Source organism: Rhineura floridana, chromosome 17 (assembly GCF_030035675.1).
Source record: "Rhineura floridana isolate rRhiFlo1 chromosome 17, rRhiFlo1.hap2, whole genome shotgun sequence".
Taxonomy (NCBI): Eukaryota; Metazoa; Chordata; class Lepidosauria; order Squamata; family Rhineuridae; genus Rhineura; species Rhineura floridana.
The window spans coordinates 29,962,556-29,990,353 of NC_084496.1; the positions used below are offsets into that span (position 1 = coordinate 29,962,556).

The 27,798-nt window shown below is 45.7% G+C and overlaps 1 protein-coding gene across 3 annotated transcripts in view; it reads left to right on the top strand.

The window, feature by feature from the left end:
* The window catches only part of FOXK1 (forkhead box K1), an 84,497-nt gene extending 64,990 nt beyond the window's left edge, over positions 1–19,507 (top strand). For 2 of the 3 annotated variants that reach the window (XM_061599355.1, XM_061599358.1), the window contains exons 6-9: positions 803–969; positions 2,211–2,492; positions 3,978–4,202; positions 18,710–19,507. In XM_061599355.1, the coding sequence (XP_061455339.1) occupies positions 803–969; positions 2,211–2,492; positions 3,978–4,202; positions 18,710–18,927 (892 nt within the window). In that variant the 3' untranslated portion in view covers positions 18,928–19,507. The remainder of the gene's footprint in view (positions 1–802; positions 970–2,210; positions 2,493–3,977; positions 4,203–18,709) is intronic. The other variant, XM_061599356.1, reaches the window with a different exon arrangement.
* The last annotated feature ends 8,291 nt before the right edge of the window (positions 19,508–27,798 follow it).

Consider the following 27,798-nt stretch of genomic DNA (forward strand, 5'->3'; position numbering starts at 1 on the left):
GCCTACTCCAAGGGAAGCTCGGAGGATGGCAACAAGGGAGAGGGCCTTCTCAGTGGTGGCCCCCAAATTATGGAATGATCTTCTTGACGAGGTGCACCTGGTGCCAACATTGTTATCTTTCCGGCTCCAGGTCAAGACTTTCCTCTTCTCCCAGGCATTTTAGCATGTGTTTTAAATGTTTTTTTTTATTTTAATTAATTGTGCTTTTAAATTGTTCTTTGTGTTTTAACATTTGTATATTTGTTTTTATTGTTTTTAATTGCTGTAAACCACCCAGAGAGCTTCTGCTATAGGGTGGTGTATAAATGTAATAAATAAATAAATTTACTGTATCAATAGATAAAACTGGGTTCCTCAACCTGGTGCCCCCCAGATGTTGGTGGACTAAAACTCCCAACATCCCCAGGCACCATGGGCAAGGCCGGGGAAGGCTGTCCTATGCTTTAATATTCCTTTAGCCACCTTAATAGATGAAAAAAAGGATATTAAGTTACAAAACTAAGCAACTTTGGTTACCATGAGTACTAGACCCTTGGCTTTGTAAAGTAAAAAGGTGAAGTTCTCAGGCATTAGATGAATGTAGTGGTTCTGTGCTGTAATTTTGATTACATGATTTATGCCATAGTCAGACCCACACCAATTATGAACATCAGTAGAGTGCTGCCAAGGCCAAAGGCCCATGTCAGCCAGCATCCTGTTCTCCCAGTGGACCTACTAGATACTTGTGTTTTAATTTAGATCCCCCGTGTCCTCATCTTTGGTGAACTATTTTCCTTTGGCTCACTACCCTCTTGCCTTCCAGGAGTGCCCCCGCGTCTCCGACTCATCCTGGCCTGCTGTCCCCTCACACTAGTGGCCTGCAGACTCCTGAGTGCCTGTCAAGGGAGGGCTCACCCATTCCGCATGACCATGACTTTGGCTCAAAATTAGCTTCTGTTCCAGAGTATCGGTATTCACAAAGTGCACCTGGTTAGTAACTTGCGGAGTTTATTTGCAGGAAAGAACAGTTGACAACATCGCTTGATGTGCTAGGAATTCTGTTCCACAAATGGGGCTGTAGAAGCAGCAAATAATACTTAAGAATATGTCATATATAAAAAAGAGAAATAGAAAACATTACATTTTTTCACGATAAAGAATTTTCAAAAACAAAGATCAGAGGGCTGTAAAGGGAGGGGAGAACTCAACGAAACCAGCCCTCGGTTGTCTCCCAGCAACCCAAGACACCTTGTGGGGGTGAGGAGTTGTAGCCAACCTGTCTCCTGAACGATCATCTGGGCTTCCTTGGGCAAGGAGATCCACATAGAGGGTGCCATGACAGAGGAAGTCTTGGGCTGAGCATTAGTAGCCACTGGCTGGACTGCCAACATTGGGGGCAGACTTTTCTGGATGATTGCATGTAGGGAGCGATGAGGAACATGCGGGGGGGGGGGCGTTCCTTCAGATATCTTCACTTGTTACTCGTAATTGGTTCTGCTTGCAGTAACCGGCTCTTGTTGTTGTTAAGGATTCAAGGAGTGAATGGATGGGAAGGTGATGGTACCCAGTGTGGTGTAGTGGTTAGAGTGTTGGACTAGACCCAGGGGGACCTCGGTTCAAGTCTCCATTCAGCCATAAAGCAACCAGCCAGCTCTTTATCAGCAAAAGCTGAAGGGTGGGACACTGGACTACGCCCAGAAATATTTCCCACACCAGCTGCAAGCACTCCAAGTCACGGAAACAGTCAAACTGCAAGCAACCTGGGAAAACACTCTTTCCAGCTAGCTAGCAATGCAACATTCAAACCTCCTTGCAGCTAACAGTCACTCATAGCCAGCCCAGTGAGAGCAGGTCGAGCCAGGGGGCACTGGGACAGTATCCGCGGAGTCTTTCTCGCCTGAGTTATTTGACTGTGTGCGTTTGCAGGAGGGATAGCTGTTGGGCGTGGGCCTGATCCAGTACTGCTAGCACCTCTCTGATTTTAAAACGTGGCCCAAATTGCCCACAAATCTTTAGAGTTTTGTCTGCAAATATGAGGGCCACAAACTTGCTTTTTCTTTCACAACAGGATGGGAACCTGTGATCCTCCAGATGTTGTTGGCCTACACTTGTCACCACTGGCTGAGGCTGATAGGAGTTGGAGTCCAGCAATATCCGTTTTACATGAATGCTGAAGCCTGTCTGTAGATTTGAAGCCCCTCTCCTAATTCCTTATTTTTCTTCCTTTTCAGGCTCACCTGTAAGCGCTCAGCCAGTGATCATGGCAGTCCCTCCTCGGCCCTCAGCCGTCATGGCCAAGCCGCTGGCCTACATGCCAGCCTCCATAGTGACCTCTCAGCAGCCGTCAGGTCATGCTATTCATGTCGTCCAGCAAGCCCCCACTGTAACCATGGTCAGGGTGGTGACCACCTCTGCAAACGCGGCTAATGGTTACCTACTGACCAATCAGGGGCCAGCAGGCGGTGCCCATGAAGTAGCAGGAACAGTCTTGGACTTGGCCGGTGAGCCGCGAGGTAGTGCACTCGCCATGAGAAGACCTCGGTCTCCTTTTGTTCTTAATTGGGCATAGTTTTGCATAACTTTACTTTTGGTAAACAAGACACCAAAATATATATATATATATATATATTTTAAAGCATGGGGGGAAACAGCTACTTTTTTGCTTCCTTTGTTGAAGTAGCGCTGGGTGCCTCCTGCAGTCTTGAGGCTAATTCGGTTATATATAACGCCACCTGCACTCCATCTTAAGAGTCTTATGAACGGGGGCGGGGGGCGGGCAATGTCATAGCAAACTTTTTTTCTCTCTCTCTCTTCCCCCCCCCCAGTTAACATCCAGCCTGATGAACAATTCTAAGCTTTCTTGTAACTTAATGTTATTTTGGTCAGTCCTAACAAACATGTTCACCATGCTGTGGCTTTTAGACTTTGAGTCACAACTGAACATACAGGTTTGCCACTGGGTGGATGTTCACACGTTACATTATTGGCATTCCTTGGAATTCTTTGCCTTCCAAAAATAGTTGGAGCCTTTCTGTAACGGTTCTTGCATTGCATTTGTGGCAGCGCATGTGATCTTATGTAGCGCCAGGCAGTGCCGCATTTTTGTCTGTATGTCGTCACAGGAGAATAATGCACAATGGATCAGATAAATAATTAGCAAAAGACAAAACTGCAGAGCTATAAAACGAACCATCTCAAAGCAAAAACCAAAAATATTGCATCGCATAAACTGAGTTGTCCAAATAACTCTTGTTTGTATCCAAGTAATTTTGCTGCCGCTTTCTCTAGATACAAAGCCTTTCATTTTTGTCAATTATTGTCACTTGCAAGCAAAAAAAATATATCAGATTTTTGTAGAATCAGTCGGTGTTCATTTCACTTGAATTCTGGGAGGAGAGATTTACTCCAACTCACTTTGAGAGATGGGATGTTCAAATATACACTAAAGAATGCCCTCTGTTTCTCCCTTCACCATGGAGGCAGTGATGGAAATTACAGGGATTATTAAAAATAATATTTCGGTATCGCTCATCCAGTATTGCCAAGGCCACTTGTTGAAACCTGAGAGGAGTGAATGGTCTCCTTGGTGTCCTGGGTTGAAGGGGAAGTCATTGCCACACACAGAGAGAGAGAGACTATCCCCCACTTTTTCCCTACGAAACCACCTCACCAGGCAGCAAGCACAAAAGGGTGTTCCTCTCTGCCTCTGCAGAACAGAAAGCAAGAAAGTCGAGCCTTGTTGGCTGATCAGAGCAGTGCACGACTCTTACTCCCAGGCAAAACTTGTGCCCCCCTCCCCCACTCACAGACGAGGGAGTAAGAGAAACAGGGTGAAGGAAATTTCCCAAAATATGCCTGTTTGTGTGTGCAGGTGTGCATGTTCACTAACAATGAAAATTCAGCATTATGCTCCCACTTTGCCTGCAACAAATAGGAAATAAAGCCTGCTCATGAGACTGCAAGATTGTGTGTGACAATTGCTTCTGGTTTTTTTGTAGGGATGGAGGAAAAGCCAACCATTGCGTTTGCCGCCATTCCCACGGCCAGCCAAGTCATTCAGACAGTTGCCAGTCATATGGCCCAGGGTGTCCCAGGACAAACAGTCACCATCCTCCAGCAAGCAACACCCATGACCCTTGGACAACACCAGCTACCTGTCCGGGCAGTGATGCAAAATGGGAAACATGCCACCCCCACCAACAGCATATCTGGCAGTGCTTATGGTAGGAGCAGCTTTTCTTCTTCTTTTTTTAATTATCTGGATACTTCTTGAATTTTACTCTGGGAGGTCACTGATATGGAATTGGGGAATGGTCAGGACAAACCAGTTGTGTGTCGCAGCTGTGTTCAGCCTCTGAGGACCGTGTTTTAATGTTGCATTCTGCAGCCACAGAAGCAATACCTGAAGAAGTGCCTCTTCCTGTGTTGTCGTGCCTTGCCCCTTAGATCTTCAGGAGAGGCTGTGCTGGAGGTCCCACTGAGCCACTTGGGACAGGACCTTTTCGGTTGTGGCACCCTGGCTTTGAATAGGCCCTCACTTGGGAGAAAACCATAGCTCAGTGGTTTGTGCACAAAGTCCAAGGTTCAATTGCCGGCATCTCTGGGAAGGGCTTGGAGAGACCTCTGTCTGAAATCCTATGCTGCCAGTTGTCATAGACAATACTGAGCTAGATGAATGTCTCAGTATAAGTCAGCTTCCTTTGGAACTCCCTCCTGTCAGAAATTTGACTGGTGCCTACATTGTATGGGTTTACCAAGGCTTTTGGGCGTGGTTGATTAGTGTCGCCCATTGCCACTGCTTCTGTGGCTGGCTTGGTATGGAGTTTTAGTTTTAATGCGTGCATGATTGTTTTAAGGATAAGTTTTTCAGGTGTAAATCTCCTTGAGATAATTCACAATGAAAGGTGGTGCAGAAATTGAATGAATAAATAAAGCAAACCACAATGGGAACCTTTGCCTCCCCTTCCATTTGATACCAAATACATACTACACTTGAAACCTTTTGCTCTCTGATCAGAAAATCTTGCTCAGCCCAGCTTCTGAGATTTTAACAGATACTTCCCAACCAAATCATTATCCATTTGAGGTTTGTGGGTCTCTGCCTCCTTCTTTCTGGTGCAATAATTCTATGCAATGTTCTTTAACAATGGTGATCTGTTTTAAGAAGACCCCTTACCCTTTTTCAATCTCAGTGAAAACCTCAAGAGTTGCCTTAGCTCAGTGGAAGGATTTGGCTTTTGGTTTGGGGGTATGCTTCTGTCCTTGGGGTATTTTAACATCTTTGTTTTCCTAGTAAGAGAAAGCTGACTAATTTATATTTAAAATATTTTTTAAAAGGGAAACCTGCAGGCAGCCATTCAGCAGTCCAGTGAGTCTGGTGGAGTGTAGGGCACTAGATAATTGCTCATTGTATGGGAGGCCCTCAAATGATCACCTGGAACTTGTCTTGAATTATTTCCGTGAGCAGAAAGTGGTGATAGGCAAATCTCCAGTGAAATGCATCCATTCTCCTTTGAGTGGAGGGTAATTCTCTGGGCTGAAGATTAAAGAGACCATTCTTTTCCCTTTGACACTCTTGGAAATTTCATTTTTCTGTTACAATACAACCCTAACAGTGTTCCCTCAGAAGCAAGTCCCCTGAGTTTAATGAAACTTGCTGGAAGATGAGTATTGTTAATGATATTGATGTTTGCTTTTCTATGTAGTGAGATTGGACCTCTGATTGCCGGCTAGTGAGTCTGCTTTGTTTACTTCTGCTCATCTGGGGAGGGCCTGTCCCAAGGGCTCCTTCTTTTCAGTAAATGAGTTTGGTAGAACTAAAGCCTTTTTGACAGTGGGCCCACACTCTTCTTCCTAAGGAGGTCAACCATGCCACAGCATTTATTACTTTTAGATAGTTAATGGACATCTTTCTGCCGCTTCAAATTCCAGCAAGACTGCTGCTGTTAATGCGTTACAGCAAGCACTTGGAATCATAAATGTTAGAAGGACTTTGGAACTTCCTACCCACTTGAGACAGCCGAAAATTACTAAGGCCAACCAGTCACAAAATAGCAGTGCAGGGGCAGAGCCATTCGCAAAGTGGAGGCTGAGTCTGGCATAATCAGCTGGCCATTCTCTGGAATAGTTTTCTGCTGATATGTAATCCATCTTTGGAAATTGGTAGATTCTTTGCCACACCATTTTCCTTGTGGCAAGGAGTTGCATAGGTCATCTTTCCTCAAACGAACTACACACGTTTGCTCTGTCAGCCTCGACAGTCTTCCCACCCATTTAGGCACAGTTTGCTGATCCAGAGGCTCTAAGTGGAGAAGGCTTTTTCTTTTATGTTTTTCCCTTCCCACCCCCTGCATGCTTCTCAAAGTATTTTTATACCATTCTCTTGTAGTTCCTCGCTCTCCTTCCACACTCAGCCTGTACCATCTTTTCCCCCTAAACTCCCAGTTTCTTTCATGCTTTTTCTCTGGTCCTTTCACCTTTACTTCTTTATCCTATAACAGCTTTCCTCTCCTATCCCCTTCCTTTCTGTTCCCAGTTTATTTATTAATAATGATGATATAATGAGGAAAGCTTTGTGCATACCATGGACTGCTAAAAAGACAAATAATTGGGTGTCAGGACAAATTAAACCAGAGCTGTCACTAGAAGCTAAAATGATGAAACGGAGGTTATCATACTTTGGGCACATCACGAGAAGACCTGATTCAGTAGAAAAGACAATAATGCTGGGAAAAACAGAAGGGAGTAGAAAAAGAGGAAGGCCAAACAAGACATGGATTGATTCCATAAAGGAAGCCATAGACCTGAACTTGCAAGATCTGAACAGAGTGGTTCATGACAGATGCTCTTGGAGGTCACTGATTCATAGGGTCGCCATAAGTCGTAGTCGACTTGGAGGCACATAACAACAATGGTGATCATGAAAATAAATGGCATTCTGTCTTTCTTTCTAATCTCTGCCCACCTTTACTCAGTATGCAAGGAGCTGCTGGTGCTGGCATTGGTCCGAAAGGCTACGGTTTGCCTAGGAGGTGGGGCCAACCCTTGAGGAGCCACTGGGCAGGCTGTGGCACTGAGACCCACCTGAAAGTAGCCAGCTGGAGGGTCTCAGCCCACGGCTTGAGGAACACCCATCTAGTTCAGCCCCTTTGCTCGATGCATGATCTTGCAGCTACAGCATCCCTGAGGGGCGGCCATCCAGCTGTGCTTCAATACCTCCAGCGAAGGATGCTTTCCCTCCTTCTGAGGCAGACTGTTCCTCTGATGGGCAGCTCTTGCTGTTAGGAAGCTCCTCATAATGATAAGCCGAAATCTGCTCCCTTGCCATTTCCGCGCATTAGTTTTAATCCTGCTCTCTGGAGCATGTCTGTTCCATCTTCTGCGCGACAGCCCATCAGATATTTGAAGACTGCCATCATGTCTCCCCTAAATCATCTCTTATCCAGGATGAGAAGCCATACAGATGAACTGATAGAGAAAATCTTGCCCTCCTCTGAGCCCTAAATGAACGGAATCAGACTTCTTTTAGGGCAGGCATTGTGCGAGATTCAGCCTGCTTTTGCCAGTCTGGTGCCCTCCAGAGGTTTTGCACTATTATTATTATTTATTATTTATTTATTCGACTTTTATTCCGCCCGACTGGCAATAGCTCTGGGCGGTGAACACAAGAAATACACAGTATGATACAACAAGGACATATAAAAATAAAACAATCTAAAATCAATTACAACAAATTTAGAATTAAGTTAGCTTAAATTAAAATTAAATTAAAATTAAAATGAGAATGCCTTGGAAAAGAGGAAGGTTTTAACTTGGCGCCGAAAGGATAACAATGTCGGCGCCAAGCACACCTCCTCGAGGAGCCTGTTCCAGAGTTCGGGGGCCACCACTGAGAAGGCCCTAGATCTTGTCATCACCCTCGGGGCCTCTCTGTGAGTCGGAACCCGGAGGAGGGCCTTCGTAGTAGAACGTAGTGAACGGGCCGGTTCGTATCGGGAGAGGCGTTCCGCAAGGTATCGTGGTCCCGCGCCGTATAGGGCTTTATAGGTTAATACCAACACTTTGAATCTGGCCCGGAAGCATATTATGCCGCCCAACTAGATCAGCCACACAAGGCCTTCTCTCAATCCCGCCAACCAAAACAGCTAGGTTGGTGGGTACTAGGGAGAGGGCCTTTTCTGTGGTGGCCCCCACTCTCTGGAACTCCCTCCCATGTGATCTTCGACATGCCCCTTCCCTAGATGTATTCCGCAAGGCCCTGAAGACGTGGCTATTCCAGCAAGCCTTTGAGGTCATTGGGTAAATCACCATGACTCTGTCATTTATCGTATGTTGTTAATATAATTGCTTTTATATGTATTGATGACTGTCCAGTATTTTACCTATTGTTATTAATGTGATTACATCTGTTATTATTGTATTTTATCTCTTTTAATGTACGTCGCCTAGAGTGGCTAATTGCCAGATAGGCGACAAATAAATTAAATATTATTATTATTATTATTATTATTATTATTGGTAGCCAGTGCAGGCGAGCCAGAACAGGTGTTATGTGCTCAGACTGCTTGGTCCTTGTTAACAATCTGGCCGCCGCATTTTGCACTAGCTGTAGCTTCCAAACTGTCTTCAAAGGCAGCCCTACGTAGAGCACATTGCAGTAATCCAAACGCGAGGTTACCAGAGCATGTACCACTGATGTAAGGTCCTCCTTGCTCAAATAGGGACGTAGCTGGGCTACCAACCGAAGTTGGTAGAACGCATTCCATGCCACCGAGGCTACTTGAGCCTCAAGTGAAAGGGAAGAGTCTAAGAAGACTCCCAGATTACGAACCTGCTCCTTTAGGGGGAGTGTAACCCCATCCAGGACAGGGTATATATCCACCATCCGATCAGAGAAACCATCCACCAACAGCATCTCAGTCTTGTCAGGATTGAGCCTCAGTTTGTTAGCTCCCATCCAGTCCATTGCCGCGGCCAGGCAACGGTTCAGCACATCGACAGCCTCACCTGAGGAGGATGAAAAGGAGAAGTAGAGCTGCGTGTCATCAGTGTACTGATGACAACGCACTCCAAAACTCCTGATGACCGCACCCAACGGCTTCATGTAGATGTTGAAAAGCATGGGAGACAAAACCGACCCCTGCGGGACCCCACATTGGAGAGCCCACGGTGTCGAACAGTGTTCCCCAAGCACTACCTTCTGGAGACGGCCCGCCAAGTAGGAGCGGAACCACTGCCAAGCAGTACCTCCAACTCCCAACTCCGCGAGCCTCTCCAGAAGGATACCATGGTCGATGGTATCAAAGGCCGCTGAGATCAACAGAGTTACACTCCCTCTGTCCCTCTCCCGACATAGGTCATCAAACAGGGCGACCAAGGCCGTCTCAGTGCCAAAACCGGGCCTAAAACCCGATTGAAATGGATCTAGAATAATCAGTTTCATCCAATAGCGCCTGGAGCTGGCCAGCAACCACTCTTTCCAAGATCTTGCCTAGGAATGGAACATTCACTACCGGTCTGTAGCTGTTGAAATTTTCTGGGTCCAAGGAAGATTTTTTCAGAAGTGGTCTCACCACTGCCTGTTTCAGACAGCCAGGGACCACTCCCTCTCATAAAGAGGCGTTTATCACTTCCTTGGCCCAGCCAACTGTTCCATCCCTGCTAGTTTTTATTAACCAAGAGGGGCAAGGATCCAGTACCGAAGTGGTTGCACGTACCTGTCCAAGCACCTTGTCCACGTCCTCGAGCTGAACCAACTGGAACTCATCCAATAAAACATGACAAGACTGTGCTCCGGACACCTCATTAGGATCAGCCGCTATAAATTGGGAGTCTAAGTCCCGGCGGATGCATGAGATCTTACGCTGGAAGTGCTCAGCAAACTCATTACATCGGGCCACCAATGATTCTACCGTGTCCTGAAGGCCAGAATGGAGTAGCCCTCGGACAACTCTAAAAAGCTCCGCTGGGCAGCCAAGAGATGACTTAATAGTGGCAGCAAAATGTTGTTTTTTCGCCGCCCTCACCGCTCCTACATACAGCTTGGTAAAAGCACTAACCAGCGCATGATTGCATCCGTCAGGAGTTCGTCTCCATCTCCGCTCAAGCTGCCTCCTATTTTGTTTCATCGCTCTCAGCTCTGGCGTGTACCAAGGAGCTGTATGAGCTCTACAGAGGAGAGGGCGCGCAGGAGCGATCGTGTCAACAGCCCGGGTCATCTCCGCATTCCACAGATCAGCCAGGGCTTCAACAGGAGCGCCAGTCCTATCGGCCGGAAAAACCCCCAGAGCCCTTTGAAAACCTTCAGGATTCATTAGTCTCCGGGGGTGGACCAATTTAATAGGTCCCCCACCCTTGCAGAGGGAAAAGGCTACTGAGAGTCTAAACTTCAACAAGCAGTGATCTGTCCATGACAAAGGGAAAGATGTAAGATTCCCCACATCCAGATCACTATCCCCATGTCCAGTAGCAAAGATAAGGTCTAGAGTGTGCCCCGACATATGTGTTGGACCACTAACATATTGAGACAGCCCCATGGTTGTCATGGAAGCCATGAAGTCCTGAGCTGCCCCAGACAAAGTAGCCTCGGCATGGATGTTGACATCCCCCAGTACTAATAGTCTGGGGGATCTCAGCAATACCTCCGAGACCACTTCCGTCAGCTCAGTTAGGGAAGCCATTGGGCAGCAAGGTGGGCAGTACACCGAAAGGATTCCCAGCCTGTCCCTCTGGCCCAGCACAAGGTGCAAACACTCCAGGCCAGTAACTGCATGGACATGGTGCTTGGTGAGTGAGATGGAACTCTTATAGACCACAGCAACCCCACCTCCCCGACCCTCAGATCTACCATGATGCTGGACCAAGTACCCCAGTGGGCAGAGCTGGGAGAGACTAACTCCTCCCTGCTCACCCACCCAGGTCTCGGTTATACATGCCAGATCAGCTGCCTCGTCCACAATCAAATTGTGGACGAGGGAGGTTTTATTATGTACCGATCTGGCATTTAGGAGCAGCAACTGGAGATCTGAGAGTTGGCTGAGAGGACAACAAACATCCCTGCGGGTGTGAGAAGGACCGGAACAGGGCACAGCCACTACATGTCTGGGCCGCGTTCCCCTTACCTGGCACGTCCTTCTCACAACGCCATACTTCCCCCTGCCCGTCACTACGGTAATGGGGCCTGTGAGGCGTCCTTCCCTGGCTCTCCCTGTCAGGTTCCTACCTGCTCGTGGTTACTGCCTGTCTCTAGGCACCACCAGGGACTCCACCAGTCCGGACCGCTCTCTCTTATGATTTCTCTCCCCGCTCTAGCACAGATCTCAACAGATCCCCCTGCTAGGCAACCACCAGTAACGTCCCAATACTAGTATTCCCAGAGACTCTGAATACTGGTATTGTCATTCTCTTCACCGCTGCCACCATTTGTTACAGTTCCCCTTCAGCCTTGGTCATTACCTTACCCTCCCTTCTGGTCTGTGAAACCCCAGCCAAGGATCAGGCCTTTGGTAAACCAAATTAAGTATTTATTACAGATAACAAAGCTCACAAGATTAACAAGATTTCTTCTTAAGGCACATAAGCATATGGTTTTACTCAATACTAATCCGAACTCCACCCCCCTCCTTCTCCACTCTCTCCTGGCAAACAACTCTCTCAAACCCACCAAACAACCCACTCTTTCTCTTCTCCCCCCTATTCCACAATTTACTACCTCACATTCCCCCAGATTTACCTGTCATCCTTTCATTTATACTGTCAGCCATTTTAAACATTCAGCCAATCATCAAGCATTCTATTGCCCATTCACTCCCCCTCCTCTTTCACTACTTACCATGTATACTCTAAACAACCAGCACTTACCATATATACACTAATATATAGGAACATCACATTTCCCCCCCCTTAAACAATGGCAGAGTATTATTCCTGTTCCAGGATTTATACGTCGCGTTAACAAATAAAAGTCTCTATGGGGAAAATGTCTTTCTTTGTTCCTCTGTCTGGTCACGTCACTGCAGTCCCAGCCACTTGCCTGGAAAGTCCATCGGCCAGTACATTGTCCTTGCCTTTGATGAACTGGAAGTCCACTTGATAGTCCTGTAGGGCCCAGGACCACCTCTGCAGCATAGTGTTATGGTTTTTCATAGTCTGCAACCATAACAAGGCCCGATGATCCGTAGTCACTGTGAATCTTCATCCCCACACGTATGGGCGCAACTTGTTCAGTCCCCACACGACCGCTAGGCACTCCTTCTGGACCGACGAATAGTTTTTCTCCCTCGGCGTCAACTTGCGACTCAGATACGCCACTGGATGTCTGGTGCCTTCTCTCTCCTGCAGCAAGACGACTCCCAGCGCGAGGTCTGACGCATCTGTAGCCACGATGAATGGTTGCTCATAGTCTGGTGCTATTAATATGGGTCCTTGGCACAAGGCTTGCTTCAGCAGATCAAAAGCCTTCTGACATTCATCCGTCCATACCACACGCTCAGAACACTTCTTCTTGGTCAATTCATGCAAGGGGGTTGCTATTTCCCCCAAATTTCTCACAAACTTCCTATAAAATCCAGCCACACCCAGAAATGCCCTTACTTGTTTTTTGGTTAAGGGGATCGGCCACGCTTGTATTGCCTCCACCTTGCTCCATAAGGGGGTGATTTTCCCACTCCCCACCTTATGTCCTAAATAGATTACTTCCTTTAGTCCAAACTGGCATTTCTTAGCTTTTATTGTGAGGCCTGCTTTTCTTAAGGCCTCCAATACTGTTGTCAGGTGTTGGACATGCTCAGGCACCGACTTGCTAAAAATGGCCACGTCATCGATATAGGCCACTGCAAAATCTTGACATGCCTCGCAACACAGTATTGATTAGCCTCTGAAATGAACTTGGTGAGTTCCTTAGTCCCATGAGTAAGGTCACAAACTCATATAACCCATCTGGTGTACTGAAGGCAGTTTTGGCTCTGGATTGCTCGTCTAGTTCCATTTGCCAAAATCCTTTACAGAGATCTAGTGTAGAGATAATGGTTGCTGCCCCCAATAACTAACATAGCGTCTACCCTAGGCATAGGATACGCATCTGGGACAGTAATTTTATTGATTAGCCGATAATCAATGCAAAACCTTGTCGTTCCATCTTTTTTCGGAACCAGGACAATACTTGAGGCCCAGGGACTGATGGATTCCCTGATCACTCCTAATTCCAGCATCTCTTCCACCTCCTTTTTGATCTCATTCAAAACTTTCCCATTCGCACGGTACGGAACAGATCTGATTGGGGCATGATCTCCAGTATCAATGGAATGTATAACTATACTGGTTCGGCCAGGTTTGTTGCTAAAGAGATTCCTATAGATTTTCAAAACTCTCAGAATCTCTTCTTTTACTTCCTCCTCTACCTCCTCTGACCATTCCACTTGATCTACCCCTCCTTTGTCTTTGCTTTCCTGTACCAAATCTGGAAGTTCAGGCCCACTTCCCTCAGGGAATAAGGTAACTTGCAACACCTGTGCATCCCTGGTATGGTAAGGCTTCAACATATTTACATGAACCACTTTGCTTTTGTTTAATTGGTCTGTGGTGATTACATATGTCACTGTGTCAAGCCTTTCTCTGATGGTATATGGTCCTTCCCAGTTAGCCTGTAATTTGTCATGTTTCCTGGGTATGAACGCCATAACCATATCTCCCACATTATACACACGTTCTCTGGCTGTTCTGTCATACCAGTAACTTTGCTTCTGCTGAGCTTGACTCAGATTCTCTTTCACCACTTCCATCATTTGTTTCACTGGTTCACATTCATCCTTTCTCTCAGCAGGCATCCACAGTCTATATAAAATCCCATTCTCACACACAACTTGATTCCTCAGTTTGTCAGTGAAAGGAATCTGTTGGGTCAGTGCTTGTTCCTTTATCTGCTTCAGACTTATATCTTTATGCAGCTCTTCCCTGAATTGATCTGCTTCTTCCCCAGAGACCACTTGATACAGTTTGTCTTCTTCAGCAGGCCTGCTAGTGGTTGCTATGGTGACCTGAGGCTGGTTGACAGATTCCACCCTGTTTGTTTCAGCCCCCCTTAATATGGCTTCTTTTTCTCTGCCAATTTGCTGTCTGGTCACTACATAGATCTTCCCCTGTGCCCCCATAACATCTCTTCCCAGTATTACTGGTTCTTGTTGCTGGGCATTAATACCAACTTTATATTGGCCCTTTCGGCCTCTCCATTCCATTTTCACTAGGGCCACAGGCAAACTCTCTGGTTGACCCCTCACTCCTTGGATAGTCACAGTTTCCTGATGTAATATTACCTCAGATTTTATTAAATCTGGCCTCAGTATTGTCTGAGCGGTACCAGTATCAAGCAATGCCCAATAATTTGCCCCTTGTACTCTCACTTCCTCTCTCAGACTTGAATCAAGGTCTGTTACTTCTGTCCAGTTTATCTGGCAAAACTGAACCTTTTTCGCTGTTTCTAAAGCCTTGGGCTCTGTTTTCACTGCCCTTGTCTGAGCAGGATTACTAATGGGGTTGGCAACCTCACATTGAAAACGTAGGTGCCCCGGTCTACCACATTTGTAGCATAATTTCTCCTCACTTTTAGGGTACACAGATCCACTCTGGGGTGTCCTGTGCCCTTCAGATTTTAATGGAAGACTCAGTCGCTGTGGTACCACATCTCTTCTGCCAGCACTATATGGTCTGGGTTTAAACTCTCTTGATGTTTTCCCCACCCAGCCAGTTCTATTAGAGGCGAAGTGATCCGCCATCTCTGCGGCCTCCTGCACAGATGTAGGGGAACGGTCTTTGACCAGGAGCCTTATTTCTGGTGGTAACTGATGGTATAATTGATCCGGTATCATGAGGCTTTTCACCTCTTCCACTGACTGAGCTTTGGCACAGCTCATCCACTTTCCAAATATATCCATCAACTTTGCTCCCAGTTCCACAAAAGACCTCCCTGTCTGTATCTGGCAATTTCTGAAAAGCTTTCTAAAATAATCAGGCCCCAGTCTGAATCTTTTAAACACTGCTTCTTTGAATTCAGCATAGGTGACGGGCCTGTCTGAGGGGAAATATTGGTATACCTCAGCCAATTCCCCTTTAATCAGGTTTGATAAATACTGCATGTATTTATCTTCAGGTAGCCCCCACAACTGAGCTGCTTTTTTAAAGGTGCTGAGGTAAATTTGAGGATCTTGACCAGGCTCATAGACAGCAAAGTCCTTTGGAGTAATTTTTATTTTTGCTCCATCTCTCTCTTTCCTTGTCTCCTCAGAGTGAAATTTCTCTATCAAATTTTAACTTTTCTACTTGTAATTCAGCATCCAATGCTCGTTGCTTCTCCCTCTCCTCAAACCCCAATCTCATCCTCTCAATTTCCAACTCCCTGTGTTTTTCCTTCTCTGCACCTTCCATCCTCAATCTCTCAGCTTCCAACTCCCGCTGTTTATCTTTTTCCTCAGCCTCCATCCTCAATCTCTCAGCTTCCAACTCTGCTTGTCTTTTTCCTCAGCCTCCATCCTCAATCTCTCAGCTTCCAACTCTCTCTGTTTTTCCTTCTCTGCACCTTCCATCCTCAACTTCTCTCTCAAGTACTCTATATAAGCGGGATTGCTTAAATATCCTTCTGGGGTCTCTTCTCTGACAGGTTGTTTTTGCTGGGCAGTTGCAAATCCTATAAGTGCTACCCTCAATTCATCTACCCCTTTACCCTCATGAGGTAAATTGAATGTTATGCACTTCTCCACCAGCTCCTCTCTTTTCATTTTTATGTATTCAGCCATGGTGTTTGAGTTCACTCACTCTCTGCCACACACTCTTTGCCAGTCACTCTCACAAGAAATCTTGTTTTGTTATTTCTGTTTGCCACGCAACTATTAGGGATTGTCTAGTATTCGTATCTCACTGCTACAGCCAACACCTGTGACGTAGTCTCCTTTGTCACCACGTGTCTTTGGGACTCTCTTTGGTTCGTATCTGGATTCTCTGTTGTTCGTATCCCACTGCTACTGACACCACATGTGACGCTCCTTCCCTGGCTCTCCCTGTCAGGTTCCTACCTGCTCGTGGTTACTGCCTGTCTCTAGGCACCACCAGGGACTCCACCAGTCCGGACCGCTCTCTCTTATGGTTTCTCTCCCCGCTCTAGCACAGATCTCAACAGATCCCCCTGCTAGGCAACCACCAGTCACGTCCCAATACTAGTATTCCCAGAGACTCTGAATACTGGTATTGTTATTCTCTTCACCGCTGCCACCATTTGTTACAGTTCCCCTTCAGCCTTGGTCATTACCTTACCCTCCCTTCTGGTCTGTGAAACCCCAGCCAAGGATCAGGCCTTTGGTAAACCAAATTAAGTATTTATTACAGATAACAAAGCTAACAAGATTAACAAGATTTCTTCTTAAGGCACATAAGCATATGGTTTTACTCAATACTAATCCGAACTCCACCTCCCTCCTTCTCCACTCTCTCCTGGCAAACAACTCTCTCAAACCCACCAAACAACCCACTCTTTCTCTTCTCCCCCCTATTCCACAATTTACCACCTCACATTCCCCCAGATTTACCTGTCATCCTTTCATTTATACTGTCAGCCATTTTAAACATTCAGCCAATCATCAAGCATTCTATTGCCCATTCACTCCCCCTCCTCTTTCACTACTTACCATGTATACTCTAAACAACCAGCACTTACCATATATACACTAATATATAGGAACATCACAGGGCCCCCTCAAGTCCCCCCGCTTGATGGAAAAACCTCTTTCCGAGGCACATAATAAGCTCATATATACAAACACTTATATATGCAAACAACTTATATATACAAACATACACACTCACTCACAACACACACTCATATACACAGCCACTCATCCAATTCAGACCAACACGCCAAACGTAATCCCGCACTCTGTGCACGCAGACGCCAGCTCCAAAATCCCTCTTCTTCCCACAAAAAACGCCACCCTCGAAAGGTCCAGATGATGGTGGTGGCAAGGAGGCATGGGCCACCGATGAAAGCGTGAACCGCAGCGGCGGAGATGGAAGCACGCAGGCCGCAACAGCGGCGAAAGAGAACACCAACTGCAGTGGGAAAAGAAGCCGCAGCAGCAACGGAGCACAAGCCACGACAGAGGGCACTACAACTCCTGTCATCCCCAGCAAGCATGGATTTCTGGATTTTGCATTATGTCACTGTCAACTTTGTTGTGGTTGAAAGACTTTGTATTGTACGCAGTCCTGGGTATTCCTGCAGCAAGGAGATCTTATTTTTTAAATAAAATAAATATATATTACAAGTTATAGAATTATGCATGCTCAATAAATTTCATGTGAGTATTTGGAGAAGGCAGAGCCACCTGCTTTGCATGCAGAAGGTCCCAGGTTCAATCCCTGGTGTGTATGTTTGGGGGTGGGGACTGGACTCCTGCCTGAAACCTTGAAGGGCGGTTGCCAGTCGGTGTGGAAGGTACTGAGCTAGATAGACCAATAATCTGACTCAGTATAAAGCGGCTTTATCTAAAGATTTTACATCATCATCAATAATAATAATAATAATATACTGCATTTTCCACAAATACACGTGCTCAAAGTGGTTCTCACAAACAGTCCAAATGCTGTAGCACAACAACATATAATAAAAAGTATAATCACTACAACATTAAGAAAAAAAATATTCATCAAAGTATAAATGAGCATAAAGCTCAACAAAAAAGCTTGTAAAAATACTGTGGCATTTTTGTGTTTTAATGTTTTTTTTAGTTCCAGTACTGTTGGTATTTGACCCCACAACACTTGGGGTGAAAAGAGATCCTAATATTAGTAATACATGTTGGAATAATACACTGTCTTGACAAACCACCAGCTGTAGCCAAAGTCTGAATTACCACTTGTGATTTATCTGGAGGAGACAAACCATGAGTTTGACAGCCAAACCATGGCTTAGCTTTGGGTAGCATTGCAGCAGCACGACTGGGGGAAGAGTGAAGCAACTGCCACTTTTGCTGTGAGTACCCACCAGTTATTTGCTCATGCTTTGCCATGGTTTGGCTTGGTGTTGTGTGCAACTGGGCCTATTATTATTGGATATATGTACAGCCATTGACAAATTCTTCTTAGGCTATTTTTACAATGATGTGTGATCGGAACATTATAATTCAGTAGGAATTTTGATAACTGCTGCAAAAATATTACTAGCCGTTAAATGGCACATGCATAAAATAGAGTTGCTGAGTGAAATGTGCTGTAGTTACTGAAATAGTACATTTAAGAGAAGGAAAACAATCAACAATTTGAGAGACCTCAGTCTTCTCTTGTATTAATTACATGAATCAGAAATTTAATGTGGAATTATATAAAACCTTTTCATTGTTGACATAGTATGAGGGTGGTGGTTGTTGTTAAATGCCTTCAAGTCGATTGTGACTTATGGTGACCCTATGAATCAGCGACCCTCCAATAGCATCTGTTATAAACCTTGTTCAGATCTTGTAAGTTCAGGTCTGTGGCTTCCTTTATGGAGTCAATCCATATCTTGTTTGGCCTTCCTCTTTTTCTACTCCCTTCTGTTTTTCCCAGCATTATGGATAAATAAAGCTTCTGATGAAATGGTCAAAGAAAGAATTATCTCTAGATATTGTAACTGTAAATGTGTTTTGTATGTTGACAGAATAAAACTGGCATTTGCAGAGCTCACTCTCTTCCTTTTCTCTCTCTTCTGCAGCCCTCGCAAATCCATTGCAGCTGCTTGCTGCCCAGGCCAGTTCTTCGCCTCCGGTGGTGGTCAGCCAGGGAGGTGAGGCAGGGAGAAGAGATGCCGAAGAGCCTCAGAGCGAGCCGGATGTCAAAAGGCCTCGGATCGAAGAGCCAAGAGGAGCAGCTCCAATGCAAACTGGTGTTATCACTTCAACAGCCCCACAAGGACAGGCTGCCAGCGAATAAGGAACAGGGATGTTCTGAAAGGTGGCAGCACAGGCTTTGGGGGGGTTTCTTTTTAAAAAACAACAACACACCTTGACATTTTCAGAAAGATTTTTTTAAAGCTCCTTTCAGAATAAGATTTTAAAGGACAGGCCAGCAGTTCTTAGAATCTTGAGGTGCCAAACGAATGGGCAAACCTCCTCTATCTGTACCCAGAAGTCTGCTCTGCCTTTTACTTCAGAGATCTCTTCCCCTTCCCCCCTTTTTAGATTAAAAAAAATACAGACAATTTGATTGTATGACTGCTGGGGTATTTTTTTCTATTAATTTTCTCCTCTTCAAAGAATGGGAGTTATATGTGAGCATATTAAATGCAGGGCAGAGGCGTGTCCTCTTGGGGTGGCGGGGGGGGAGCGTTCTGATCTCCAACAACTACTTCTGTCTCTTTTATACAGAGAGAGAGAGAGAGAGAGAGAGAGAGAGGAATGCACATCCTTTCATCTCTCAAAGCTTTGAAACCTAAAAGCCAGCCTATCCATAAAGGTATGTGCAAAAAGTCTGGAATTAGACATGGTAATAAACAAATATGTGCCACCAGAAATGGCTGGCAGGTGTCTGCTTATCTTTTCCATCAGCTTCCCCATGTCTTGATATCATTGTGTTGTGCACTTTGTTCTCCCCTCCCCCCCCCCAAAAAAAAAACCGAATCTACCCATTCAGGAACAAAGAAACTTGCAACATGGGTTGTTGGGATATTGGTAATTTGTCTTACCAGTCAGTCCCCTAATCAACAAGGACGATCAGGGGACTGGAAACAAAGCCCTGTGAGGAGAGACTGAAAGAACTGGGCATGTTTAGCCTTGAGAAGAGAAGACTGAGGGGAGATATAATAGCACTCTTCAAGTACTTGAGAGGTTGTCACACAAAGGAGGGCCAGGATCTTTCTCAGTCGTCCCAGAGTGCAGGACACGGAATAATGGGCCAAGTTGCAGGAAGCCAGATTTCAACTGAACATCAGGAAAAACTTCCTAACTGTTAGAGCCATACGACAATGGAACCAATGACCTAGAGAGATAGTGGGCTCTCCGACACTGGAGGCATTCAAGAGGCAGCTGGACAGCCATCTGTGGGGAATGCTTTGACTTGGATTCCTGCATTGAGCAGGGGGTTGGACTCGATGGCCTTATAGGGCCCTTCCAGTTCTATGATTCTATGGCATTGCTGAGTTGGGGAAGTGGAGTGGTTTAGACATTTGACTGCATTTTTGGCACTTGCAGTAATGTCTAGCTCCAGGCTTGATTTAACACTCGGAAGCTGCGCTCTTAACACAGCACAACATGAACTACAAAGGCAAGGTTTTGGTGTGTTTGTAAAAAGTCTCTTACACAGAGATTTGTGACGAGGGGGCAACCAGCTGGGATTCCTGTGCATTGATTTTTGAGAGAGGAGGGAAATTTGGGGGTAGAATAAACTTAACCTTTGGAGATAGTGCAGCTATGCTGCTCCTTATACCTTAAAAGTCAAAGTTATGTGTTAATTACAGTAGTGGACTAAGTCTCAGGCAGCCCTCCCCAACCTGTTGCCCTCCAGATGTGTTGGACTGCAACTCACATTAGCCGCAGCCAACACATGCTGGGGAAGGCTGGTCTACGGAGAGCATGGTTCAAATCAAACCAAGGTGAAGAGAGGTCTCCTCTCTGAAAAAAAGTTGCTCATCTAAAAAGAATAGTTTGCTTCCTTCTCCCTTGACGTTCTAAGTATTTTGGAGCTAAAATCTGCCCCATAAAAAACCAATACAATTGAAGGGGAAAAAATAGTACAATGAATTATAGTTTGGTTAAAAGGAGTTTTCTCGGTACCTTTTTTCAAGGAAGTGTGTGCTTCCGTGCTGTGTCACTGCGGAGGCATAAGGGGGTTCTGCAGCCTGGGCCTGTGCTGCATGCATTGGCTTCCTGGTGCAAGTACCCAGGCCAGTGTACTTGGGTAGGAAATGGTTCGTAGAAGAGGAGGAGGACCCCAGACACCTGCTGATCACATCTGCTTGAGTGAGGAAACAGGATGGACTTTTGTTCGTCTCCATAACCATCCAGCTGCACATCAACCTGCCAGCTTCCTTTCCTCCCTTGCAAACACTGAGGGCTTTTACTAAACTCCCAAGCCAGCTGTCTGCTTTGATCACAGTGAAAATGAACTGACTGTGAAGACACCTTGTTCCTTTGGAAGAGGACTGTTGGCTCAATGTAAACGGAATTAAATTCCTGGCGCTGCTGTCCTCATTGCAGTATCCCCAAGACAGTATCGCTGTCTTGGGGAAGGGATGAGCATGCTCAGCTTGGGGGGGGTGGGGTGGACTTGAGGCTTCTCCAAGAAACAGGGTGGATCTACCTTCATCCACCCTCATCTGGGTTTGCACTCTTGTTTTTGCCTTGCGCTGTAATGAGATTCACAGGTAAACAGCTTTTCAAAAACGTCTTTTAAGCACTTCTGTCCCCATTTAATATTTGAAAGCCACTTTTTAAAACAGGACACACCAAGTTTTAGTGGCTTTGGATCAAGGTGAGGCTCTAACATTTTGTTCTCTTGAAGCAAATGACTATTGAGCTCAGTAGAAATATTATTGCTGTGGACGCAGGACCAACTTAAGACTGTGTGGGGTGTGTTCTGAACCCAGGGGTAACTTACCACAGGGCAAACGATGCCCCTGATGCCTCGTATTGCAGGACTGCTGTAAGGCAGGGTGAAATTCCCATGTTGCCTGCAGCAGTGGTTTCCAAAGCTCGCTATACACAGGGGTATCCTTTCCTTACTGATTTGTCTGGAGTGGTGGTGAGGACTTTTATGTTGAAGAGGACTCAGGGATGCCGTCTAATGAGTATTGTATCTAGCACTAGCCAAAGCCTGGTGGACTTCACCACTACCTGAGCAGGGAGTGCCTTACTAGAAGGCGAAACAGTTGCCGTGGGCTATAGATTGTGAGGTGGCCATTCAGGCTGTCAAGGGAGCTGGATCTAGCCCATGGGGCATACAACCCATGTAAGTTGTAGTGCAGCAAGATTTGAAGAAGGCTTCAAGCTTTGTTGAAGTTGGCAGGAAAGTCATTACTGGCATGAGGATTTTTGAAGACCCACAGTGCAACTACCCTCTGCCAGCTGTCCTTACCTGAGCACAACCCAAAAGTCTCATGTTGACTGTGGCCTTTTTGGGTTCTCCATGGAACGTGACTGTGGCACAGTGGTTGGAGTGGTGGGCAATGTCTGATCTGGCCACTTCTTGGAGCTGTGCCTGCTTAAAAAGTTACATCAAATGTGGAGAACCTTTGGCCCTCTAGATATGGTGGAACTACAACCCCCATCAGCCCCAGCAAGCATGGGACGATGGGAATTGTTGTTCAGCAACATCTGGAGGGCCAAAGTTTTGCCACCCCTGCTTTTCATGAAGGACTCTTGCTTTACCCTCCATTGGCAGGGACTAGAGTTCTAGCATACCTGGAAAGGAATGTTACGAGAGCCCTGGGGCTAGATCAGACCAAAGGACCATCTAGTCCTCACAGTGGTCTACCAGAGACTGCCAAGCAAGGGATGACGGCCGTAGCCCTCTTCTTACTTTCCCACCCCAGTAAAAGTTAGCGAGTGAGCTACTGCCTCTCACCATGGGGACTCCATTGATGGCCTCCATGAATTAGTCTAATGTCATTTTAAAGGCATCTGAAATAGCAACCATCCCCACATCTGGAGACAAAATTCCATGTATGTTTAGAAGCACTTTGTCCTGAATCTTAAAGGCAGAATGTAGAGGTGGAATAAGGATAAAAGAATGATGATTTTGAGTTGTGATCTGTCCGGGTCCCGCAGTGCTTTAAGCATTTGCAAGCTTTACTGTTGCCAAGGCCAGCCCTATCAGGAGGCAAAGCGAGGCAGATGCTAAGGGGCAGGGGCTGGACAGATGTGTGTGCGCATGGGCCAAGCAATCTGGCCCTGCACCCCTGAGTGGGTCTCCTGTCACGTGCCATGGAGGATGCTGAAGGCAGATCCAACTGCCAGCCTACTCATCTTCTGCAGGTGGAATGGGGTCAGGAGCCAGCTTGTCTGTTGCTTTTGGCAGAACTTGGGCCAGCCTTGGCTGTTGCTCTTCTTGCTTATAAAGCACCTGAGAATTGTTTAGGGGCTTTACATGGATTACCTCACTTCAAAGCCAGATTTAGAGCAGTTTCACTTTTCTTTCTCTTAAACAGACATTCCCAGATGATGATATCCTCTTATTGTCCAGGATCAAGAGGGACACAAATTTAAAATGGGTGTGTTAGAAATTCATTTTTGCATATGTGGTAGGGTAATTAGAAGCGTCAAAATCATGCCATGCTATTAACAGAATATATTTGACAGTAGTTTTATATTAAATGGGGGGGGGAACAGAATATAACTTTCTGGATTTTAAACACCTGTCTTCCTAGTTTTAATTACAGGTTACTTCATCAATACTGAAGGTGTCCAGGGGTTCCTGCAACACAGCTGATAAATTGCTTCCATTTTTAATTGCAAAATGTCTGGAGGCTATTGTTCTTTAATTAATGACACAGTCAATTTGAACGAAGATGTAAATGTTGGAGCTCTTAAGTTATGATGGACAGATGCACTTGGAAAGTACCATGTTCGCATAATGGAACATTTACTCCAGTTAAAATTTCTACATCTAAGTGCAGCAGAGGATTGACCTAGAGGCACAGCGGCAGTAGAAAACCTGCTTGTACCAGCATTTTCTTCCACTCGTGATTTCCATATCAAAAACATAACATTTTAATAACATCAGGACATAAATCTAATGAGAGAACTTGCTGACCTCAATTTGCATGAAGTTTGTGGAGCAAACTCTTGAGTTTACCACAGGTCAGTGGGCCAAACTGGATTTGATTTTGCTTGTCCCTGCAGTCTCTTGACTGAAAACTAAAAACAGGGATTTATATAGGCACCAGCAGAGAGGATATTGCATGGATAATCTGGTGGATGTAAACTAAAGAGAGGCCTACCAAAGCCTGGTGGCTAGGGCTACATAGGCAGACTATGGTGATTAAGATGTTGGGAGAGGACCCAGTTTCAAAACCACACTCTGTGACTGGGGACCAGTTGTTTTCTCTCAACCTAACTTACCTTGCAGGGTAGTTTTGAGGATAAAAATGGAGGAGGGGGAAAGAACTTTATATAGCAATAGTGATGGTGGCAAAGATGGACGCTGCTGAGGATGACACCAGCCCAGTTTCCTCCACCACCACCTGGAACCGGCAACAGGAAGGATGGGGAAAATAATACAAACAAGAAAGAGAAAATATAAAAGAGCTGAAAAGATAGAAACATCGTCCCTTCCAAGGAGGAGGTGGCATCATTGACCAGGAAACCACGTACATTCTTTGTAATGACTTTTTTAAAAAATAATGTTTTAAAAATAACTTACACAACAGTGAGAGAAAATAGCTCAGTTATCTAGAAGAGTAGTTATACATATAATGCTCTAGGGAAGTAAGTGTGAATTAAATTAGTTGTCCTGTATTATTTTTCAGAGATTATCCCAATGTGGATCGCCAGATCTGACCATGTGAGGCTGGAGGCTTGCAAGCCCCATCACTTTGACTAACAAATGCAATAAAGCTGTACCATTGTTCATAGAATTTACCTGCTGCTGTTCCTTGTCTCATTGCTTTTAAACTATGTGTTAGTTTTTCCATAAGTGCTAATTTCCATATTTCCTGATACCATTTATGGATCAAGTGTTTTCCAGGAAGCAACTATCACCAGTCATGCTGCTATAAGAAGAAAGCTTGTCTGGGTTGTAATGACTTTTGTTAATTATTTTAGCTGATGGGAGTTTTAGGTGCACGTCGTGGCTTCGATTCAGGACAGATTTTTAGGTATGCTATCCATTTATGTTTTATTTTGTAAATTACTAGTTTGTTGTATGAATGGATTGAACATAGGCCTTTGGCTCTCTGCACATTGCAGTAAAGCTTATTATTGCATCCAAGGAGGGCAAAGTTGAAGAAAACTCACTCAGAGCTAAAGACAAGAGGACAGCCACGGGGAACCTTTTTTCCAGCCCAAGGGCTGCATTCCCTTGTCATGAGTAACCTCCCTGGGGCCATGGATCAGTGGCGGCTGGATGGGAAAATGAATATAACTCTTTGCCATTTTATAGAAAGCTACATTCCACATACAAAAGCCAGAGGTTTACAGCCTCGCCGGCAAGTGAGAGGCAATCACAGGTGGCTGCAGGACCCCTTCCAGCCAGGCAAAAGCACTCGAGAACAAGAAGCCAGTGAAGGGGGACAGTCCTAATGACTGGGCAAGAGAGGCCGGGAGGGGCTATATTCAACCTCATGCCTGAGGTTTTCCCCCACCCATGATATACAGAAACGTCTGTGGCTCAGTAGTAGAGGTCATGCTTTTCTACGCAGAAGGTCCTAGCTTCAATCTCCAGCAGCACCAGGTAGGGCATGGGAAAGAGGGCTGTGCAAAGGCCCCCAATATGGTGCCCCCCAAATCAGGCCAATCTGCCTTGGGCTGACCAGAGAGAACTACCTGCTGCACCCCAGATTCCATCTCAAATTAGTTTTGGGGGCAGTAGGACTAATGTTTAATTAGGTTTTTTAAAAAAAAAAAATTCTAATTAAACGTATGGCTGGGACCTCCTGACTGAGCATAGAGGAGTTTGATTCTGCGGGGTGCTCCTTTGCAAGCATCTTCTCTGCAGGGAAGCCCCTGGCAAAGGGGGCCCTGCAGGATCGATCCTTCCATGCAGGGAAGAGGAGGCAGCGGCTCCTCCTTCCCTCCTTTTGCTCATCCTCTCTGAGCACTGCAGTGGGAAGGACTGGGCCTAGAGAGAAAGGGAAGCAGCCCTCTGTTCCCCCACAGTCCTGTGAAAATGTAATGTATGAAGGGTAGCACAGGAGTCTGTGTCAGAGAAAACACTGTCCTGTACTCTTCACATGTCACCAGCAGTGCGCAGTTTCCTTTGGATGTTGGAACCCCGAAGGTGTATGGCAATTTGATAATATTTTTTTTACTAATGTATCAGTGTGGTGTAGTGGTTAAGGTGTTGGACGACGACCTGGGAGACCAGGGTTCGAATCCCCACACAGCCATGAAGCGAAATGGGTGACCTTGGGCCAGTCACTGCCTCTCAGCCTCATGAAAACCCTATTCGTAGGGTCCCCATAAGTCGGAATCGACTTGAGGGCAGTACATCTCATCATAAGTGGAGTGTAAATGGAGGCAGATCATCCTACAAAATCAGCACCCTTGTGGCACATTCAAGACTAACAAATTTTACTATGATAAGTATTTGTGGGCTGGAGTCCACTTCAGCAGTGTCACCCTCAGTTGCATACTTGCTGTTACGGGGTTGGAATTGGACTAAATAGGTGATTTTATTAGCTGTAAGAGTGGATTCTACAGAGGAGGAGAACTGCTAAAATGGCCAAGCAAGTGGCTCATATTTTATCGTATAATCTAAAGATGGCTGTCTCATCTTAGAAAAGGGCATTGCTGTGACGGGCGTGATGTGGCTATCATGAAGGGACCCTGCAATTCTAATTTTGCCATGACACTAACATATATGATAGAAAATAGACTAACAAAGAGAAACATGCTGAACAGATGCAAGTTCACTCAGCAGTAAGAACAGAAAAATGTAGGCAACTGCAGCATGACAAAGTTCATGCAGCTGGGGGCACTCACAGTATGAGAGATGATTTACAGGAGACAAAGAACAAAACCCTAGAATGCTTTCCAGAATCCGCCGCAGTCTGCAAAGGCTCCTCCTTAGGCAGGCTGCTTAGGAAAAGGTTCCCTGAAGAGGCAACAGATGAAAATCTTCATGATGTTAAAACCTTATGAGAAAATAGCTTTTCCCTTCAGGGCCCTTTGGCCAACACACTCTTCCAATCCTGCTTTTAAAAACTTTTTATCGTGCTTTTAAAAAAAATAAGACATTGTTGTGAACCACTTCGCAGATCGTGGAGTGGGAAAGTAGCATATAAATATTCAAATAAACAAATTTGGTGTGTTAATTATTCCAGATTCATTTGGAAGGTTGCTCTCACATTCCTGAGACTCCCTCGGGGCCAGGCGCTGAATGGAGCTCTCCAGACCTCTGTCTCTGGGCATTGGGACCATCTGGAGCACGGCCCCTCCCCATCCCCAACCCTTCTCATTGCCATCCTCCTTGCCGGCCGTCCTTGAATTCTAGTTCTTTTGTTTGGCTGCGATGTGCCCTTGAATTGTGGGAATGCCTCTTGCTTGCCTGGAGATACGTAGTGGTGGTTGTGAGGAGTGTCACTTTTTGTATTAAGGTAAGAGGTATGCTCTGAAGGTACATGAGGCCACCACCTTGCTGAAGCCTTGCAGGTCTGGTCTTTGCCTGGATGAGAGTCCACCTGGGAACCACATGTATGATGCCTTGGGTTCCATCATGGAAGGTGGGGTATAAATGTAATAGTGAAATAAAAGGTGGGATATAAATGTGATAGATAAATAAGAGCCACATCCATTGCTATGTCCACTTTTACCTCTGGCCCAGCCTATCCCTGGGAATGTGGGCCTTGGGCTAAACAGAGTTCCCCAACCCTCTCATAAGGGCTCATGAAGCTTCACCACTTTAGCTCTTCAAGCTCTCTTTTAGAACAGAAAATGTTTAGTTTGTTCAATTGTGGTATTAGGACTACCTGAAGTATTGTCTGTCCACACACTAAGGCCACCTGTGCCAACCATGCTGGCTGGCATGGATGGGTATCCAAAAGAGTTGGCAGGCACCAGCTTGGTGAAGTCTGCACTAAGGTCTTCAAAAGAGGCCGTCTTCCGCCTATTTGAAGGGCAGTGGAGGAGATGGTCCTCTCAGTGGTGGGAC